General features: G+C 40.7%; 1 protein-coding gene across 1 annotated transcript; it reads left to right on the plus strand.

The window, feature by feature from the left end:
• Positions 1–920: 920 nt before the first annotated feature.
• nectin3b (nectin cell adhesion molecule 3b) lies at positions 921–19,814 on the plus strand. Its single transcript, XM_053331117.1, has 11 exons — positions 921–960; positions 2,827–3,174; positions 4,386–4,685; positions 5,551–5,668; positions 6,310–6,461; positions 9,300–9,960; positions 15,961–16,016; positions 16,062–16,076; positions 16,806–16,950; positions 19,130–19,232; positions 19,641–19,814. Exons 1-11 carry the CDS (start codon positions 921–923, stop codon positions 19,812–19,814), a joined length of 2,112 nt encoding a protein of 703 aa, XP_053187092.1.
• Positions 19,815–21,349: the final 1,535 nt, after the last annotated feature.

The following is a 21,349-nucleotide window of genomic DNA, read 5'->3' on the forward strand; positions in this document are numbered from 1 at the left end:
GTTTAAATGCTCCACCACGTGTCCTCGATAGCAGCTGCCTCAACATCACTACAACATTGAGCTCCCAGTGTTAGTGTTGAAATGTCATTTTTGTCTTTAAAGAAGAGTCTTAACACCACATGCCAGAATCAGATGTTGTAGATTTTACAATGTTTTTTGGTCCTTAACCCAGATTGTTCACTCAAATCATATAAAATTCATGTTTAATGATGTCGGATGCCTCAAGATATTAGCATCCAGTGTTTCTCTTGAATGCTTCTTTGTATTTAACAAGTTTTCATTTGTTTGTCGCATGTCGACAAGCTGTAGTGGATTTATCATTGAGGAGTTTTTGTTGTCAGTTTATTTTTTCATCTGATTGATAGACTTTGTGTAAGGAATGTGTGTGCATGTGCTTGTGTGCCAGCACTGAAGTGTGAATTCAGACCAATGAATAGCCGTAAATAGCCTGTACATTCAGAAGCTTCCACAGCTGAACATCTCCCTGCTGTGAGGATGACTCATGATACTTACTCTGCAAAAACACGTTGACCACAGTTATCATGATTTGATATTAACAATTAAACATTAAGTTTATATTTTAGATCTTTTTATCAACAGCCTAAACTGAACCAATTCACAAAAAGTGCTAAAAGGGTTAGAAGTCATTACATTTAACAAAGGCATTAATAGATACAATATTTATTCTCAGATATTATTAGTGTAAATGTCACACGTGTTTAGTAATTATCTGGAAGCGTTATTAACTCAGATTGTAATTAACTCCTTAACCTTACAACATCAGTACAAGCCTGAAGTTCTGTAGCAAGCGCCGTCTTCTCACAGATTCAGACTTCATTCTAATGGCAGTAAAGAAAACATTTGCACTTCATACTTCAGGGTTTGGGGAATTTCCGTCTACTGTACTAATATTTGAGGACATGGCCTTTGAGAAGAGGATCGGCCTGAAACGGAGCTGTTGTTGGCAAAACAACAATACAATATTTGGAGTCAGTTGCCAAGCAGCGCAGCAGGTTTTGATTTATGGTGATGTCTTCCTGCTCGCAGATTGTTGCAATTAGTGATCTGGTTGAAGGCTTTGGCAGTCGAGCAGTGTTATATTTTCTCTATGAAATTGAAACATAATCCTTTTTTTCCCCCCTTTGTTTTGTTTTTGTTTTGTTTACCCCAATCTTGGTGATATGTTCCCTCATACGTGACTTTGCTCTCGCCTTTTTTCTTCTCTCAGCGATGATGTCATCTTTGTGTTAGCATATCTCATCCACTTTTTTTTTTTTTTTCTCCCTCGGCCAGTCTCAGTCTGTTCTCTCTAATATCTCTCAGACTTTCCTCAGCGCGGCGATGATGAGGACTCCGCTTTTGAGATGTGCCACATTTCTGACAAGTACAGGTGACAGATGCGTGTGTTAGTTATATTTGGACAAAGGATGTACACACAGACCGCTTTTAACTCCTGAATTCGGGTCAGGAGGAGGAATGCTTTAGAGATGAAACAAATTCATCAATTGAACACAACGTCACACAGTCAGCTGTGGGTTATTTGTTGAGAAGCCAAGCGCCTGCTGCGGTGGTATCAAGCTCTGATTCTACTCTGATCCCCACAGATGTCGTGTGCTACTGAAATTACAGATATGACTTTTTTTTTCAGGTCCAAGGTAACAGCAGAAATACTCTTTACTCCCTGATGCTCTCATGGTATTCTTCATTTGTCACCAAATATTGGACTCATCCTCTCTGATAATCCCATCTGACAATGTCAACTGGAAATGTAACGTCCTGTGTGATTTCTGTGTATTGAGCATATGTCCTGTCAAACAAGCAACGAGGTCCGCCATCATACTCAATGAATCATTAAAATTAAATGGTTAAACACACGTTAGGGCTTTGTCAAAGATCAAGTTTTTCTATTTTCGAAAGAAAACACATCATTCACTTAATTTACAGATGGGTCAAGAGCCTACAATACTTTTAGAGTGCCCACTACTGGATGAGACGGCAACAACGAAATATAAACAAACGGTCTCATGCCCTACCAATGACATTTTAAAATTCAAATGGGTGAATTATAGTTTGACTATGATTTTTTTTTCACGTCATGTTCAAACAAATGTTCGTATATCGAATAAAGTGAGTTATAAGAGCGCAGAGTGACATGTGGAGATGTTAATCTACAGAAAAGCAGCGAATTGCTGAAGCAGATTATCATTTCTATTTCACCCAGGTTACTACTATTTTTGCTTTATTAACAACTGAAACAATGAATTTGAACAGTCCGTTAATTAATTATTTTTTCAGCATTAATATCAATATGAACTGAAATTTATTTACTTAGAAATTGAGATTAAAGTATTCTTAAAGATGATCTGGGATGATGAAAGTATTCATCAGTCAGTCTCTCATGGTGACAGCATCCCTCACTGATCCGTCCTCACATTCTCTTCCTCATCTTGCCCTTCTTTTGGTTACATTATCGCTCAATATTTAATAAAAAATGATTGAATTATCTGGATTCTGAATTTCTCAAAGATCTCAAGATGAGTATTACTGTTCAAATTCACTAGTGAGTTATATCTTCTTTTTACCCCCGCAGGGAATTTTTTCTTTGAAGGATGAAATGTGGATAAGCATAAAATTGCAGCACTAATTGGGCAAAAGCGTTATGCATCAAAAATAGTGGATATGATCATTTATAAGATGTTTAATATAAGCTGTCTTAACAATCAAAGGTGCTGTGTAAGTGCTTTTTCCAACTGTTTGGAAATTTTAAACATTGTAAATGACCCAAACCCGTTGGCTCATGATTCTTTTTGTGTGTCTCCTCGGCAGGTGTGTGGAGCAGTCAAGTGATCGTGCCGCAGAGGGTGAGTGCTGTGCTAGGGAAGAATGTGACGTTAGAGTGCGTGGTGGAGGTGGGCACAAACCTCACGCTCACTCAGAGTTCCTGGGAGCGCCGTCTGCCTTCAGGCTCCGTCACAGTGGCTGTCTACAACCCCGAGTTCGGCATCTCCATCCCGCCAGAGTTTAGCAATCGCCTGTATTTTCGCTCACCGTCCTCTCACGATGCCACCATCGTACTGGAGAATGTGGGCTTTTCTGACGTGGGCATATATACCTGTAAGGTTGCTACATTTCCACTGGGGAACACTCAAGCCTCCACGACCGTTAGTGTACTCGGTAAGTGTGTACGTTTACATACATACGTGTTTTGTTGTGATATAGATTCCTGTAGCTAATGTCAGCTGAAACAATTACTCAATTAATTGATTAGATGATTATAAGAGATGTGCCAAAATATGAATTATTTTATCTAAATGTTTGTCAAATGTGAGTATTTGCTGGATTACCTTGTTTTCTATGATAGTTAATTGAATATCTTTGAGTTTTGGAATGTTAGAACAAAGCAAGTAATTTGTGATGTGAATGTTTCACTATTTATAGACCAGATATATACACACAATCCATTTATTATTGTAAAAGGATTCCAGCATATCTGGGTCAGATAGTGGCTGCTATTAGCTGCCAGATTGTTGGGCGTTTGCTGCATAAAAGAGAGCTTGATGATGTCAAATCAATATTATAGTTTTGATAGGAGTATTTTTTTAGATAATGGTGTATCAAGATAAGACAAATGTTTGTTAAATCTCTCACAAAATGACACAACTGATATTCAGTGTAACTGATTATATTCCACTGGTTCAGTGACTCATTTTTGATTTCATTCAACCTTTATGGATTCACTCATGTTGTTTGAGGATAACGCAGCGTCACATCATCATGATAACATTAGAATGACAGTCAATAAACAGTGATTATGGACTGTAGTCCAGTCCAAGTTTGAGGTATAGCTCGACCTCCTCAGTGTGGTGGCTTTGAAAGTGTGCCCTCCTGAAGCTTGGACTAGGTTGTACTGCACAGTGTTCTTTATATGGCGTCCACCCTACGCACAAACACATACTGAACACTTTCAAGTCATCAGGATTTTGCCAGCGTCAGGTATTAGTCTGAGTAGTCTGCTCAATTTTCGAGCAATAGCAGGTTCTAATCCTGTGTTTTGAATTTTGCTGAAGGATTACCCTTTTCATTTGGACCACAGGTTGTCACTGCTGGCACACGAACATTTTGTGTGTGTGTGTGTGTGTTCTCCCTCAGTCCATTTTCACAGAACAGATCACAGGGCTGGCTAGAGCTGCTAATGATGGGTTGGACTGGGAGTGGAATGATATAAGTAGAGAGAGAGAGTGAGAAACTGGTATTGGTATAAACTGAATTATAATTTGAACCTGTCAAACACTGTAATCAACTCAGAAAAATAAACTTAAATTTCAACATCATAATGTGGCAACTATTTTCTTTCTCCTTTCTTATCTTTGCTCTCTGAACCAAAGTGGAGCCGAAGGTTTACGTGTCTGCAGGATCAACCGCCCTGATCGATGGTGGCAATGAAACTGTGGTGGCCACCTGTATTGCAGAGCGGGCCCGGCCCCCCGCTGAGGTGTCCTGGGAATCCAACCTTTTCGGCCGGTCAGAAGTGCAACTATTTGATGAAGCGAACGGCACCACAAGCACACAAGTGCGCTACCTCTGGCACCCCACACGCCACGTCCAGGGCCACACACTTACCTGTGTTGTCCGCCACCCGGCACTGCAGAATGATTTCAGGATCCCCTACCAGCTCAATGTGCAGTGTAGGTTTCTGTTATTTTATTTAATTTCCAACAGCAATCAGCTGATGATTTTTGGCCTTGTCAGTGTTGGAGTTTGAATAATTTGAAGCACTTCAACAACAATTAACTGTAAAAGTAGTTTAATTGACATATGAAATCCTTACAGGTCTTAATTATGGGTTTTAAAAGGCTGTCCGTGGTGTTTTCCTCATTTTTTAAAGTTTATATTATTTAAGTTTTTCTGTGTCAGTGCATTTTTGTATTTGCCCCTAAACTGTCAAAAGTGAAAATATTCTAGTGAGCCCGGATAGATGGTAGTGTACATATTTATACTTTGTGGGGCATAAATGAGTCTCTGCATACCATCTGCAGATAGACTGGTATGCATTTAAGTTTGGTTTTATCCAGTGATTTATGATTATTCGACGTTAGCACAGCAACAAAACTGCAATAAGTATACAGCAAACATTTTACCATGGGACAACACCCTGCATTATGTTTAGATGTCATCTAACCATCTAACAGAGGAGCTGTGGATGGTTGTCAAAATCCATGTGAGACTTACTTGGCAATGAAGAGTACAGTTGGGGTATAATATTTATTATCGTCTTTGAAATTGTTTAAACTATCATAAGCAAGTCATTGCTTCCTCTACACTGTACTTTTTATTCATTTTTTCACATTACAAACACCTGAGTGCATATTTGGAGGACACTAGCTCATGTCTCTAGGCTGTAACCGTCCTCAGACTCCACATAACACTGCACACAAACTAGGCAAACAGTCATCTCATGTGTATACTGATATAAACTATAGTTTCTTTACAAGATTGAACTTTTTTTTTCATGTTGTAATTTGATGTTTTGTTTTCCCCCTCTCTCTGTAGTTGCTCCTGATATCTCAGTCGTGGGGTATGATGGAGACTGGTATGTGGGCCGGGAAAACGTTCAGATGATGTGCAAAGCCAACGCAAATCCACCAGCTCATCACTTCAGATGGATCAGGTGTGTGTGTGTGTGTGTGTGTGTGTGTGTGTGTGTGTGTGTGTGTGTGTGTGTGTGTGTGTGTGTGTGTGTGAGTGTGAGTGACGTTTCCCTTTTCTCTCATGAGTTAAAATTAACAAAACAGGCCAAAAGCTGAAAAAGCAATTGTGATTTTTTCCCAAGAGTATTTAAGTAAGATGAACTGTCTTGTCTTTAGTTAAGGCCCTGAAATACTGCATTGTAGCTTGAGAAAAGTCTGTTCAATACATCTAAAATGCAATTACCTTGCAAGTATTTTAATTTAAAAATAGAGTGTTAATGTGATTTCACAACACAAGTTACCATGGTCACTCGGCCCTCCATCTTCCATAGTGTGTTCGCATCAAAAACAATGGAAGCCCAGCTTTCATGTTAAAGAGCTGCGGTGTGTTGAGTTTCACAAATCAGGCACTGCAAAGTTTTCTGAAAGCTTAAGAGAGGATTAGTGACTGAAGAGTGATATTTGCTTTGCTTTCAAATATATACTCATAGAAAATCTTCCAGTCATTGTTTTATGTTTTTTTTTTTTTTAGAAGATTCAGAAAAAAAACATCTTTTTTTTTTACATAATGCACTTTTAGTCGTGGGTTTGTCTGAAAGTTTTTGTCTCCTGTGAACCTCAGATTGGACAGTGAAATGCCACAAGGAGTGGAAACGATAAACAGCACCCTGCTCTTCCTGCGTCCCCTCCAGCGCAATGACTCTGGAGTTTACAGGTGTGAGGTTGCCAATGACATCAACCTCCGCAGTCGGGATGTGCGCATTCTCATACAAGGTGAGCGGAGTATACACACCGGAACACAGCTGACTCCTATTGCCTCATCTTCCCTTAGGAAGCACTGTGCATGCACGCACGTCATAGAGGGTATCGCTGCCTGTGACATTGTCCTTCAAGCTGAAATGTGACACTGTATCACTCTTGCCCGTTCTGTACATACTGACAGTCTATCAAACAGTCACCCATTTTTCTCTCCAGTTCTTTTCAATCTCTGCTTCCGTCTCTGTTGTATGTGAGTGGAAGTTTTGACACTGATAATATTTGACCTGTAGATCTAGTCTCATTGCATGCTCATTAGCCTTGATTAACATTGGGTCTCCAGATGTTGAGAAGGAGAGTTCCTGGGCTTAATACATCTGCAAATGTTTAAAGTCTCTTCAGACCACAGTGCACTGTGTCTGCTGCGTCCTGTCTCAGCTTGGTGTTTCAGTATGTCGTGTCCCTCTGTTGTATATGATGAGCATGTTCCTCTGTTTTCGCCAAATCTGTCTCGTCTGCGGAAACTCTCTTCCTGAATGAAGTTCTGATTATGATGTGATTTTTCTTTTACATCTCTCTCGCTTCCTCTCCGTTTCTTTTATTTCTGCATGTGTCATGCAGTAAGATGCAAAAGCCTGCAGCCTGACTGTAGATGATGTCCCAGATTTATAAAACATTAACTAGTTCTTTTCAACTCCTATTTATTATTTATCATCCATATTTCATTTTCCTTTGAGAGGACCTGTACGGTTGTGCGCAAGCTTACACATGTTAGTGTACCCTTCGCTCTGTGTGTGTGTGTGTGTGTTGATGTGGGTGTGCTCACTGCCTCTGCATGGAGTTGTACAATTCATATACTTAGAGATTACAAACCTTTGAGTTCATGTTTCTCTTCTCTCAGAAGTGAATCTTTGCCTCACATCTGACTTGGCACGGAGGTTAAAGTGGCAGAGCAATTTTGCAGCACCATTATAGCTTTTAGACTCAGATTCTTTCCATTACTTTAGTTCCCTCTGATCCCGGCTTTTTGCTTTTCTGCTTTGTGGGCATCTCCTGATCCAGTGTTCAAATAGTGGCATTTTAGAACTGACTTTTAAAATAAGATTTTAAAATATATTTTCATGCAATTTAAAAATGTAATATAAAGTAATCTGGTTATTAGAATTGACAATCCCAAACTTACTCTTGTCATGAAGCTTGGGGAGATCCCTGATACCATTATGTGTGTTGCATCATCGAGTCACCTCAGTAAGTCTCACATGTGCTTAATACATATAATAAAAAGTTAAGCCAACTTCTCTTTGACTCAACAGCAAAAAAAAAAAAACTGCAGTGGGTTACGCAAATGCAGTATTACTGTAATTATGACTGATGTGCCAAGTTTCTAGGTACCAGATGTCTCTATTTTCATTTGTACAAATATGACATATCCATACCAGCATGTCAGTCTCATCCCAATCAAATCTGAAAGATTAAGAAACTCCTGGTTTAAATTGGGATGACTTACTTTGGCATTTGCAGATAACAGCGTTTAATTGAGCCAACAAAGCGAAACATTTATTAGGCACCTGTCGCAAAAAACACTCTTAAATACACTATTAAACTGAATTAAGCCAAGTAATCCTAAAGTAAGACATGTCATCAAGAGAATATTCTTCTACGCTATAATACCAGTTGGAAATGAGCAAGAAATGAATGTTGTGTACCTGTAACTAAGTCATTTCTCCACCAAAGTCAACTGAGAGCTGTTTGCAGCGTCTAGAAAACAAGCCTTCAACTGCAGTCGATTATGAGACCACCTGAGAAGTTAACAGCAACGCACAGCTTCACAGAGTCATTACTGACATGGTTGAACAATTGTGATAAGATGGAAAGGAAACTTTACCTGGGTGTTCGGGCTTTTATCGACACACTGGCATCGGTCACCTTGGTTACAAGTGACTCTGTTGATTTAAGAAAGGGTATGATTAGATATTCAGGTGCAAAGTGCTCTAGCAGTCAGAAGGAACTGAATACAATTTGAATGCAAGAATAATTTGTGTTATATTCTCTGTCTTACTTTCCTGTTGTATTTCCACCCAAATCCATTCACTGTAGTTCTAGTCTGATTCCCTCTGTACAATGTGCTCTGTTCAGTAGCTTTGGTTTGCTCTTGTTTATTTGTGTTGATGTCAAATTAAGAAAAGCAATACCTGAAACTGTGAGATGTTGTTAGCAAGCGAAGCCTCACAAATGCAGTACAATAAAACCAAATGGTCCATAAAAGGTTTGACCCTTTCCCTGGGGGGGGGGGGGGGGGGGGGGATTTTGTTTGTTAAATCATGGAACAAAACCATAACAGCCTGCCTCAACCAAAGTCAAAGAATACTTAACATTTCATTTAAAATATGTGTGTATAATTTAAAGGCAGTCAATTCAGATCTATAATTATTGTCACTTGGCTTTAATCTTGGGAGAAAATGAGAAACTACTACGTTATAAGGTCAGTTTGAAAACCTGCATAAACGTGGTGAAATATGGTGCTCTTTAATTTTAAAGGGTAGACCAGTTTAGACCATTCTGATAACCCTTCTCATTCTGCCATCCTCTAATACGTCAGCCCATTATACCTAATCCTAAAGTGTTTGTTTTACTGACTTATTGTTTAGTAAAGTTCTCACTGCAAACCTGAGGCTGCTGTGAGCACCAACAGTACTCTGTAGTTTAGTATGTGTTGTAGTTTAGTTGGTGTTTTTGTCAGCCTATCCCTACTTAGTAAAATGCTGATGTAGTTGGCATTGACATTCTCTGCTTCTCTGTGTGTTCATCTCTCCCCTCCACCCTCTGCTCCCTTCTCACACTCCTTCCCTCCATTAGATCCTCCCACCATGCCTTCCACCATCACTGCTCCTGTCCTAACCGGTTCTGCCTCCTCCACCTTAGTGGATGATAAGCACCATGTCCTCCGCAGCTCTCCCACCCTTGAAGCCCTACCTGAGGGTAATCTGGGTTCCATAGTGGGTGGGGCTGTGGGTGGGGCCTTGTTCCTACTTCTGCTGCTGTGTCTGGTGGGCGTGTGTTACCTACGGAAACAGCAGACCTTTCACGGGAACTACTACACCAAGCAGTACCTGGGCCCCAATGACCTCCAGAAAGCCCCCGCACATCACGAGCTCCATCCCACCAAAGCTGGCAGCAGCTCCCACCATCAGGACCACGACCGAGAGGAGTGGGGAGGCCGGGAGCTTAAACACGGGCGCGACCGTCATCACCATAGCAACTATAACGGAGAGGAATATCCCTCTAATGGCTACACTAGGGCGATGAGGGAGAGCAGCCACCACAACAGTCAGCAGAACCACCACCATGAACACACACAGTATTCTAGTCCACGGCAGGCCAGATGTGCCAGATACCCTCATCCGCCCAAGCCACTGGAAAATGGCTCCCCCTACATGTCAGACGACTGCTACGATAGCGGGCCCGAGGGCGACTATGTCTCTCACATGGATGGCTCGGTCATCTCTCGTAGGGAGTGGTACGTTTGACGAGCTACCTGGTCCTGCAGGAGCAGAAACAAGACGGAAATTGAAGGGTCTCGTTTAAATTAGGAACTCCTTATTTCTCTTCTGTATGCACATTTCTACTAATCTCAGTTCTGTTGTTCCCTTGTTTTGTTCAAGTGCCCTGGTCAACACTTGAGATATGTGTCTGTTCTCGATGTGGATCAACTGTGGACTGCATAGCCACTTTGACAGTCACCGTCCACATGCCTACAGAAGTGGGCAGGTCATGAGTTTGTGTGTGTAGAGACTATTTGAAGGTCATGATATATGCGCTGTCTCTGCCTTACTACATGAACTGCCAATTTATTTGGAATTACTAACATATCTTAGTTGAGGAAGCCCTGTGGGCTTAAAGATCATGTGGTTGTCTGAGGAGAAAGTCTTTTTGTTTATTTATACAAAATCAGCCGTGTAAGGCTATGTGATGCTCATTTGTATATGTTGATATTGCTTACACTGATGTGTTGAAAAGCCCTGTGACCTCTGAGTAATGTTGGCTGATATTCAACAACGGAAGAAAAATGAATCCATGCAGTTTGAGATGGTCACCGATTATTTTCCCCAAACAGTCAGTAAGACACAGCAGAGTCATTACAGGCTAATTTAAAAAAGGATTTGTCTCCCTGAGAAATCAGGATGTCTCCATGATTGATGACCTCTCCACGCTGATTCATGGTCATAAAATGTATTGCACTGCCGTTTGCAAAACTTTAATGGACAACCACATTATTAGACCATTTGTTTTTCTCTAAAACGTCTACCCTGAATGTAAATTACCATGATGGGAGACTTGGGAATTTGAGGACTTGACCACTGATGTCTGTGCGGTGTCCTTGAAAAATGATGGCCCAGAGTGGGAACCTTAAGAGCATTTCTACTGTACGTTCTCTGCTTGTGTTATCCCAGGAGGGAGGGAGGGAGGGAGGGAAGGTGGGGGCAAGCAGGGAGGCTCAATTCACTGAGCGTATCACATACTCACTGACATACAGGGAATGTGTGATATGCACATTTGCTCCAAAATGATTTCATCCAGTGAAAGTTTAAAAAGATTTGAATGTTAATAGTTAACTTTGTGTTTCATCTGAGTTCAGTTATCTACATACACAATCTCCTCTGTTATTTTTTCTACACCATTATAATGGATGTGTTTGATAAAATTTGCACTCCGGCACCAAACCAGGGCTCTTGGAAATTCAAGAGTGCTATCAGCAGGGGCATTGTTTAAAGCAGGCTACAGTATGGCAGCCACCATACGCTGGCCTCTTAGTATTATGTCACACAAAGAAAGCATTCAAGACTGCAGGCGTTACACCGCAAATAACCACCGATGGTCTAATTTCACTATTTGAGTAATCTGTAGAAACTAGATTAACAGGCTTATCCATACTTGCAACTTCAGGCTCTAATCATGTTCACCAGTTCTTTTAAAATCTAACATTTATTATTATAACCAGTACGACAGTAAAATGTGCAGGACGTAGACACATTTTTGTGTGTATGAGAGATGTACTGTGGTTATCCAGGCATCCACTTTGGCGTCCACAGCGCTGTGCGTACGTGCCAGAAGGGACAGACAGTGATTTTGTTGCACTGATCATTAAATCTTTCACTCATAATTATCCTTTACATAAAAAAATCAGAAAAACAATACCCTCTGCGCATTTCTTTTTAAGGATTTCAGGGTGAATTTACAATTAAACCTGCATTTATTTGTTAACCAGCCACATCAAGCACTTGAACATTGCAGGATGCACCAAGTACTGTGATTGAAATGAGGAACACATGTTTTACAAGTCGGTGTCAATGGACTGTGGAGCCGCAGTAGTTCAGGAGTTAAACTGGGATAAAGTTATTATTGATTTAACGATAGAGTATTTTGGCACATGCACCTCTTTACCAGATCACATGAAGGAGATCCAGCAGTTTCCTTCATGTACACTAACTAGTGTTTGTGAATACATGCCAACTTTAGTAGTTTGGTCACCTATACAATATTTGCTTCAAGCAGCCAAATATTTGTTTAACTTGTATGTATAAATATGATGACAGTGTCTCACATAAGTATTACTGACTAGCTAACAACTGATTAGTAGCTTCTATTAGCGTATCACTGTTGTATACAGGGTCTTGTAGCCTGAAATAGAAATGAAAAGATGCTTTAGGCCACTTTAATATTACCGTAACAGTCGTCAAAATGGGAATTAGTTATATTGTTATGAAGCCTCACTAATTTTTTGTCAAGGTGTGAATTTTGTGCAGTGAATAGGCTGCAACTCTCATAGTGAGAAAATGATCCCTGTATTGCAAATCATGATGTTTCATGTGTGAGATGCTGCAGTACAGGAAAATAATGTATCTTCTTAGACAGAAACCTGCCATTCTGAGAACGCCATTATGAAGACATATTTTCTCACTGACTAGTGGTATACAGATGGTTTTAGGTTTATGTGCCCAGGTTTTGAGATTTCCATAGATCTGTAGCCAAAACAGTACAATTGAACATGAATGGAACTTCTTGAGTTAAAAAAATAGTGAAACATGAAACAAGTGTGGATTATCAAAAATGACCAGGACACTGTTTCTGTGATGAGATATTGCTGTAAAATGCATTTCATTATTATTATTATTTTTATTATATTGGAGTAGAAAAGAAAATCAGTCCAAAACGATCTGCACCGCTAGATACCACAAGCTGTAAGTGAGAATATATGTCTCTTTAATTTGGGTGAACTGACCTTTCAATGGGACTGTCTAATATGAATGATTTAAGAAAAGAAAAAAAAGATGTGCAGTTTGTGAGCCACCAAGACTTGAATTAGAAGTAATGTTTTCAGGTGGGCAAGCTGCTGACACCTGTTTGTTCTGCCTCTCTGGTCACATAAACGCAGAGAAGAACAGGAAGCACGGTAGCTTAACCCCCCTCTTGTGTTTGCCTCTATGCACTAAGACGGAAATTCCACTAATCAATACACTATTTTTGCTTGACTCAGCAATTTGCAGCCCCGCACCTGGATTAATGGAGTTCTTTTGTACTGTGACATTTTGTATAGAGATCAGTCATCGATATCTTTACCTTGATAAAATGTCCTTCACTCCGGGTTGAGAAATACAACTAGTGCCTTAGATACCTAGAAGAAGAAATTTAAGTGTTTTTCTTATTATTGTTTACTTTTTGGTGTAAGAACCTGTTTTGTTGCTCTATGGGAATAATTTGTTGCCTTTATGTTTTGATTTCCACTACATACAGTACTGTGTTACGACTCTGTAGTGCCATATTTACTTTTTCTGCCCTTGCCACCATGACAGTAAATGACGCAGTATACTTACAAACCAAGAGGCATTAAAACACACGAACAAAAAGATGAAGCTTGAATGGCTCTAGTTGAATCTTCACATGTATTACAGTAAGCTATCAGACTCCGTGTTTCGGTTTCTGTAGAATCACTGTTGTTCAAAGGATTGAAGGGCTCACTTCAGTCTCACATTGTCATGAAAAGCACCTTGTGGTTTGTTTTTTGTATATAAAGAAGAAATGTAAGTTTCTTAAAAGGGAAAAAAAAATATTTATGTCAGTGACAACAGTGAAGCATTCATTTGTCAATCTTTTTGAGAATACTTTATTTCAATAAAGCACCTTAGCACCTGTGAGTTATTTTCTCTGGAGGTTTTGGAGCTCACTGCTCAGTCTCAGCCTCTTTGTGCTTCTATAAATGACATCATCTCTAGCTCCCTAACGCATAATGCTGCATAAGCCCACCTCCCCACCCCACCCCCTCAAATCCAGCGCGCACATGTGGAACGCCGCACATGATGTAATTCGTGTTTCCTCATTTCATCTTATCTTCATTTCTCTTTAGTGTCCAAGAATGCTTTCCGATGTAAATGTATTTCCATTTTTTTGTGTTTTATGGTTAAACCTGAATCTTAAGCTTTTCTTCTCCATTGGTCGTTTTATAGTTGAGGGGGGGGGGGGGTATCCAGCATCTCGTCTGCACTCTCCATGCCCTCTTCAGCAGTCCTAGTTTGCTTTGTTTCAGGACAGAAAGGCCCTCCCCTACAGCTCCTTTTGTGAAACCCCTCCTCCCCTCCTCCCCTGTGTCTTTCTCCCACTGTCTACCAGCTGGTAAAATTAAACGCTGAGTGTTTATGTCTGGACCAAAGTCCCCACTCTCCAGCCCATTGACTGTCCCCATGGCAACAAGCTCATCTGGAGCTGCTGATGGAGGCTGTCTTCCTGCAAGCTCTACCTGGCCACAGAAACCAGAGGGAAGAGGGATGCCGGGGGCACGGAGCTAAGAGGTTAACTGTGCTGCTGCGAGAGGCGGAGCACAGAAAGAGAGAATTAACTACTGGAATTGAAAACGGCCCATTATGCCCCGCTGCACTACAGAGAGCTCCTCTTGCTGTAAGGACTCATCACACCGATTTGACCTTGACATTGTTTAGCGTGGACTCCAGGTCCTCAAGACACACTTAAGTCTTTATTTCGGCTGACCTCTCTGTCCACACTGATCCACAGATCTCATCATGGTCACAGCAGTTGTTGTCACTCCGACCTTGAAGCGGGGCGTGCTCCGTCTGAGAATACACGGAAGAAGGTTTATAAAAGTGAAGCAGCTCCGTAGCTTTGATGATGTCAACCAGCAATGCTTGAATTAGTTTAAGACACTTGTGTAGAAGATCAGTGGATCTGCTTTTTCGCCTGTGACCAACAGTTTCCAAGGATACTTTTCACAACACACAAAGCAGCAAGCAAATATTTTGGGTGGTGGGATGCAGAGCTGAAGCCTGTGTGAGAAAGAGCGAGAGAGACTTTGATATTGACTCCCCACTTTAGGTGGGATCAAATTGTCACCATGAGTGAGCTGAAAATATTGAAATAGATGCCTGAGAGAAAAATGACAGACCACCTACTGCTCCTCACACGATCTGTTTAACACACCCCTCCTCACCATACACACACACTCTCTCATCTGCTGCCTGTGGGGTCTGCTGTCTGGTCAATAGCATGACCCTTGACCCTGCTGTTGAGGTTGTAGGATGGGAGGGGGTTGTCTTTCCATCCCTCGCTCCCTCACTTCTCTTAAGGTCACCAAAGTGTGTTGTGTTTAATTCATGACAAGCCCGTCTGCTATGCTGACCTGGCTGATGCACTTCTCCTGGTTTCGCAACGATGATGTGTGTCGGATAAAGTGCTGAAGTAGGAGAGACATGCAAGAGAAAGAAGTATCCTTGTACTGGAGCCAGATCCCAGCGTGGTGACAGTCGATCCACAGCTAAGACCACTAACCCAACCTCCTCTAGAATGGATGCTAAGTTAAGCAATGAAATGTTCAAATGGCAGAAATTATTAAAAGCAGAACATGCATAAAAAATATGTATACATATAATTAGCCCAAATCTTATTTTACTTCTAAAAGCATGAAAGAAACAGTGTGCATGATTAATTGATAACACATTTCCCAAAGCTGATACTTCCATTCACAAGAAGATGTTCATTCAGTAATCTAAATTCTATTTAAAGAGAACATGAAGTTATATACCTCATGGTGCCCATGTATTTTGGGTTTAAAGCTTTTTTTTAAAAATTCCTTATCACATTATGAATGCCTGTCATCAGACATTAAAGCAGGCAGCTTGACGAATTGCATTTTTAAAGGTGTTTTGATCAACTCAAGAGGCTCTTGTCATAGTTCAGCAGCCATCAAAGGTAATCGAATGGCTATTAACTGTTAGAGGACACCAGGGGATTGGAAGGGGGAGGGGGAAAAGGAAGAAGAAGAGGACTTCAAGATGGAGCTCAAAAGTCTCAGCTTGTCCAATCTGCATCATAATTAAACTGTTATTTAAGATTCTCATCTGAGCACATTATTGATTTTTTTCCCTCCACCTCAACAGCTAAATCAAGTGGAATTGACCACTTTGCTTTGTTTTTTCCTATCGTGTCACCTTTTGTCCTCTGGTTCCTTCAGTGCCACACAATCACAGTTTTACACCGTGCTGCTGATTGACCAAAGCTGGCTGTTCTGTGAGTTTAATGCATCTTAATCATGATTAATCCTAATCCCCTCAGTGGACAGCATGGAGCGTATGCAAGCATATGGCCTAACAGAGCTAATTCTGCAGACATTACAACAGCATCTTGAACTCCACTAACACAAAAGACAAAGGAAGGACAATATAGACACGGATGGATGGATGGAGGGAGGTGAAGATGTAACGTGAAGTGATAAGTGAGTAATAGAGTTCAGAGATGCAGGACCTCTAATTGAACTCAGTTAAACTGCTGCCACCCTATCCCTTTTATATGTATTAGTTATCCTCCTGGACATAAAAAACAAACCTTGTGCAACCGTGAAAGAAACACAAGTTTGATAAAGATCACTTTTTTTTTGTTCACACTGTTGGACGTGTTGATTCAACAGGTCAGTCATTTTTAGGCAGTAGCTTGCTGTTTTTAAGGTGAACAGGTTTGTCACTCAAAAGAATAGTCAGGAATTATTTTCATTAATTTCTTTCCAAGAATTAGATAAGAAGATTGATACTACTTTTATATGACTAACATAACACTATGTTAGTGTTATGAAGGTTTAGTTGTCTTGAAAAAACAGTGACTGGTCTGTTACTATTCAGTCCACAACCAATGGATGTGTAAATGATTTCAATAATACCCTAATTCATATTTTTAGTTTTCTATACTCATCCAAAGAATCAAACTTAGCTGTAATATGTATTGTCTTTGAACTGTGAGTGGTCTAAGTTGTCTCTGTTGAATGTAGTGTGTTTGTGGTTCACTAAAGTCTCTGTCCACTCTCAGAACAGTCTCAGGCAGAGAGGTCAAACACTATTGCCGTGGCCGGAGCTGTGATGGGTGCGGTCCTTGCTCTCTTCCTCCTCGCTGTCTTCATCATCGTGATCCTCACTGCTCGCAAGGCCTCGACAACAGCCTTCACTGACAAAGTGTAAGTCTGACAAATAATTCATACTGCAGAATGTGCTCTGCTACTTAATTAATGACATGATACCTCATGAGGTTGACTGAAGCCTGTCTGTAGGTTCAGGGAGTTGCTGCTTCACTCCTGTGGAGAGTGCTGCAGCGGTGCGCGCCCTGGAGCAGGGAGGCTGTGGGACAAGGTTGAGGGGTGGCGGATAATTGCTGTCTTGGCAGCAAGCCCTTGTCCTGTTTTGTTCAGTCTGTTCCTGTAGTGCACAGGCACTCATGTTAATGTTAAAGCTAAGAAGAATAACTTTGAGGTTGAATTATTTACAGAAGGAGCTGGGTCACACTCTGCCACAGTCCTGTGTCTGACATCAAATGCTTTGAGTGCTCTTTGTCTTGTTTGTGTCTGTCCTAAATAACAGTGACAGCATGTAAGTGCACCAGGATGAGATCTTCTGGGTTAATTTTGATCAATTCTGTTTCTATTTAATATTAAAGTCCACATAGCAACATTAAGGTGTTCTTTATGTGTCTGATACTGCTGATCAGCCTACCTACTCCTTCCATACAAATCATTATTATGAACCTGTGGACCATATCTGCAAGGTTGCAGGTTGATCCCCTCATTCATCCTTATTAGTGTGTCATTGAAGTTGCTCGCCCCGGAGAAACATAGTTATACGCTTCAAGCATGTCTCAAGGAAAGAAACAAAATAACTATAATTCTCTGTTAAATCTTCCCAAAATAAAAATAGCTTGTCAGTTACACAAATAAGTCAATGATGTATGAAAAGAGAAGCTTGGATATATAAGTTGCAGCTTATAATTGAGACGATGAAGCTAAAAGTTTGTGAAACACCTACAAAGGATGTTCATACATGGTTTAATACTGTTCGACTCTAAAGGATTTTGGTTTTATTCACTTTTCCTCAGCTATGATAACCTCAGTCTCATGAACAATTACATTTATTTGTTAACTTAAAACATATTCACCTCTGTAAAATGTTGCATTATGATTTAATTGATAGCACTTTTTTCAGGTACATTTAAAAGACGTGAGTTTTAAACTGGGAGATTTTGTGGCATTCATGGTGACCCACCTCCCATCACTGCTGATTGCCTCATCACCAGCAGAAAACTGCATGAATCGATGGAAAAAACACTTAACATTGGTGCATGGGTGTGGGCCCCGCATCATTACACTGACACTATAGGACAGTGTGTGTTGGACTGTGATCAGTGACACGACAAACTTAGCATCTTAAGCATGACCGTGGCTGAGGTGTCCCAGTGGGATATGATGGGGGGCGGGTGGGGGTTGGACGCAGGCCTCATCCCTCTCCTTCATCACACACTGACGAGAGTGTAGGACAGCAGGTCACTGAGAGCTCTAACCGTAATCTCCTACCACTTCTCATCTAAAGTATGAAAGAGAGGCACTGCATCAAGTGATATACAGTGTTAGAAAATCAATGTCTGTCATGACATCGTTTTATGAATGGCCAAGGTCAGTTTCCAGGTTTCGGTTTAGTAGTGGGCGGGGATTTCAGTGAATGAGACGATTACTCTGATGGTCAGAAATTTTAGAACAGTTGTCAAAAAATCTTTTAAATTTATTGTTATATATGAAAGTCCATCACTCTTAAATCCATACTGTGAAACATCCTAAACCCTATTGCTTGGTGTCATTGGTGTGATTGTGTTAATGTCAGCACTTAAAGGGACAGTCCAGTATTTTAGTCTTGTGCTTCCATAAATTTGGGAGACATGAAAGAGACAGGTTTTCTTAAAGTAATGAATAAAATATGCAGACTTTTAACCCCTAGAATGGGTTCAAACTCCAAAAATTGCTGGAGCCTACATTTCCCATAATGCAACTTGATGTTGAATTTGATCCTTCTTCTCTGGTAAGCACCAGGTCTTTCAAACTCCAGGCCCTACATTTGTATTGCAGGGTTTTGTGTTATATGTTTGGGGTCTCTCAGCCCAACCCAAAATAACCCAGATGACATCACTATGACATCATCAGGATTATTTCACAGACATTACTTCCTCCTTCACAGCCACAGAAGACATTATACAACTATTTTGTATTCACATACAAACTGACCCTCAGTGGTGCTGCTCTTCCAAATATCAGTCCATTCGGTAAAACTCTGTAATCTATAATCATTGCTATTTCTGTCTCTTATTCTCTGAAGGATTGACCTTCCTCCGACACACAAGCCGCCCCCTCCCTACTCTGAGAGAGCACCGGCTGTTCCTCTGGGTGTCCACGCATCGCAGGTGGCCTGGCTGTGTCAGGTAACCCCCACTCTCTCCTCATAATCTATTTAATATTATGTCCGTATATTCTGGTGCATCTGAATCATCAAGTATTTGTACTACAGCCCAAAGTTTATCACTTGGTTAGTACTGAGTCAGGACAGGAAGTATATGTGTGTATTAAGCAGGAGGACTAATGTCTGTACTCATTTAATATGTAGGATTGTTTAAAATTTAATTTGTGTTCTCAGCTCACCTCAAGCTTGTACTTTTTTTAGCCTCACCTACACACAGGCATAAAGGCAAAAAACATTCTGACCTTTCTGAAATTCTCCTCAGAACCCCCACGAGAAGAGAAAATAGTTTTATGTTTTGCACCGTGAAAGAGCAGCAGCAGCAGCTGGATGTGAATGATGTCTTCTGTCTTTGGTTATTTTCAACATGCAGACTCGCAGGGCCGATCGCAGGTACGAGCTGACTGAGAGGCAGCATCCACCCGCAGCAAGGCCAGGACCGCCGGGGACTCAAAGCCACACCCAGCAGCTGTCCGGCCTGCAGTGGGTTTGTCATCAGAGTGGGACAGACCAGGTGTACATCAACCACCGTGAACACTATGTGTGACGCAGTCCACCGAGCACCTTGCAGTCATTCACTCTGACCGGCAGCGAGCTCACCGGCTTCACCTGATTCACTGAGCCGTCAATCCAGAGGAGGAAACAGCTGGCAGCATCAGAGCACAACGTCTCTCTTTGCAAACTGTTTTAATGTGTTACTCCACATTGTGCACAGTTTTTTTGTCTTAAAGCTAATAGTTCAACATTCAGGGGAATTCACTTATTAGTTTTCTTGCTGAGAGTTAGATGAGAAGATCAAGTATGCTTTCATCTAAGAGTGGTATCTTTTTTTTAAATCTATCTCTCAGCAATAAAGCAAATAAACTTATTTCCCAAGAAACTATAAATGTACTTCAATTCATTGTTTTCTTTGTTGTGTTGCAAATGTCCTGTATTTATCAGTGTTTCATGTTTGACATCACTGCTCATTAAGAGAGCGAAACTCACCATATCTGCCCCCTAATCAACCACAGACAAGATGTAGGAAACAGCACAGAGTTGTAGTTATCTACCAAATCCAAACATTATATTCATGCTTTTATTGTCAGAACCCACGAAGCGTAAATCTGACACGCTGTATCCTCACTCATATCACCAGATCCGAACTGCAGACGTCCACTGAGACCATGTGTACTACCTGAAACACAGACCATGAAGGGATTAATTAACGAATTTCTGTCCCTCTTTTGTGATTTACTGCTGTGATGTTATGACACTGCGCTTTTTTGGCAGCAGAAACTATAGAATTGTAAATGTGTAAATGTAGCCTCTGTGTCAGGATAATTTTGTAGAGCTGTAATTTACTACTTACTAATCAGGGAAATAGTGATGTCAGGGCATTTAATATAGATATGCGTGTACTGTAGAAAAACGTACTTGTTAACTGAGAGAAATGTTCAGAAAGGTTGTGGCGAGGAGTTAGCGCTGCAACAGTCAGATTCACAGTGTACTGAGCTGGATTTCATACTGCTGTAAAATATACTGTGCTTGACTTTGATCATGAAGAAACTGAAATAACAGTTTTAAGTGCCATATTGACATTTTGGGGGTATTCCCTCTGAGTATTACATCCTGTAGTGTTTCCTGAAATGTGATTGAACACAGGTCATGTGCTGTTGTATTGTCTGATTCATGTATTAAAGTGTAAGTTGTTGCCATATTTGCACCAGTGACATGATGCTGCGGCTTTACAATGAGGAGTGGATTAAAAAAAGTCTGGTCTCACTGTGAAACATAAGAACAATACAAAATTTTATAGCCATGAAAACAAAAGAAAATGAAAGAAAGAGAAACGGAGGATGGCAGTCTTCTGAACTGCTGTGTAAAATCAGATAGCTGCCAGCGTTCGATAAGCTTTTTAAAGTAAACAGGCTAAGGGGTGGAAGCTCTGAGTCACCACATGTAGAAACAAGAGAAGTCCTTGACAGTTTGAGAGGGAGTTTGAATTGATGGGAGGAGGGTTTTTGAGGAAAAATGTTCATCTCAAGGTCACAGTCACATTGCTTCCTGTGTGATTCTCACAGCAGAAGGGGGAGGCTGTTC

Source organism: Scomber japonicus, chromosome 13 (assembly GCF_027409825.1).
Source record: "Scomber japonicus isolate fScoJap1 chromosome 13, fScoJap1.pri, whole genome shotgun sequence".
NCBI classification, from domain to species: Eukaryota; Metazoa; Chordata; class Actinopteri; order Scombriformes; family Scombridae; genus Scomber; species Scomber japonicus.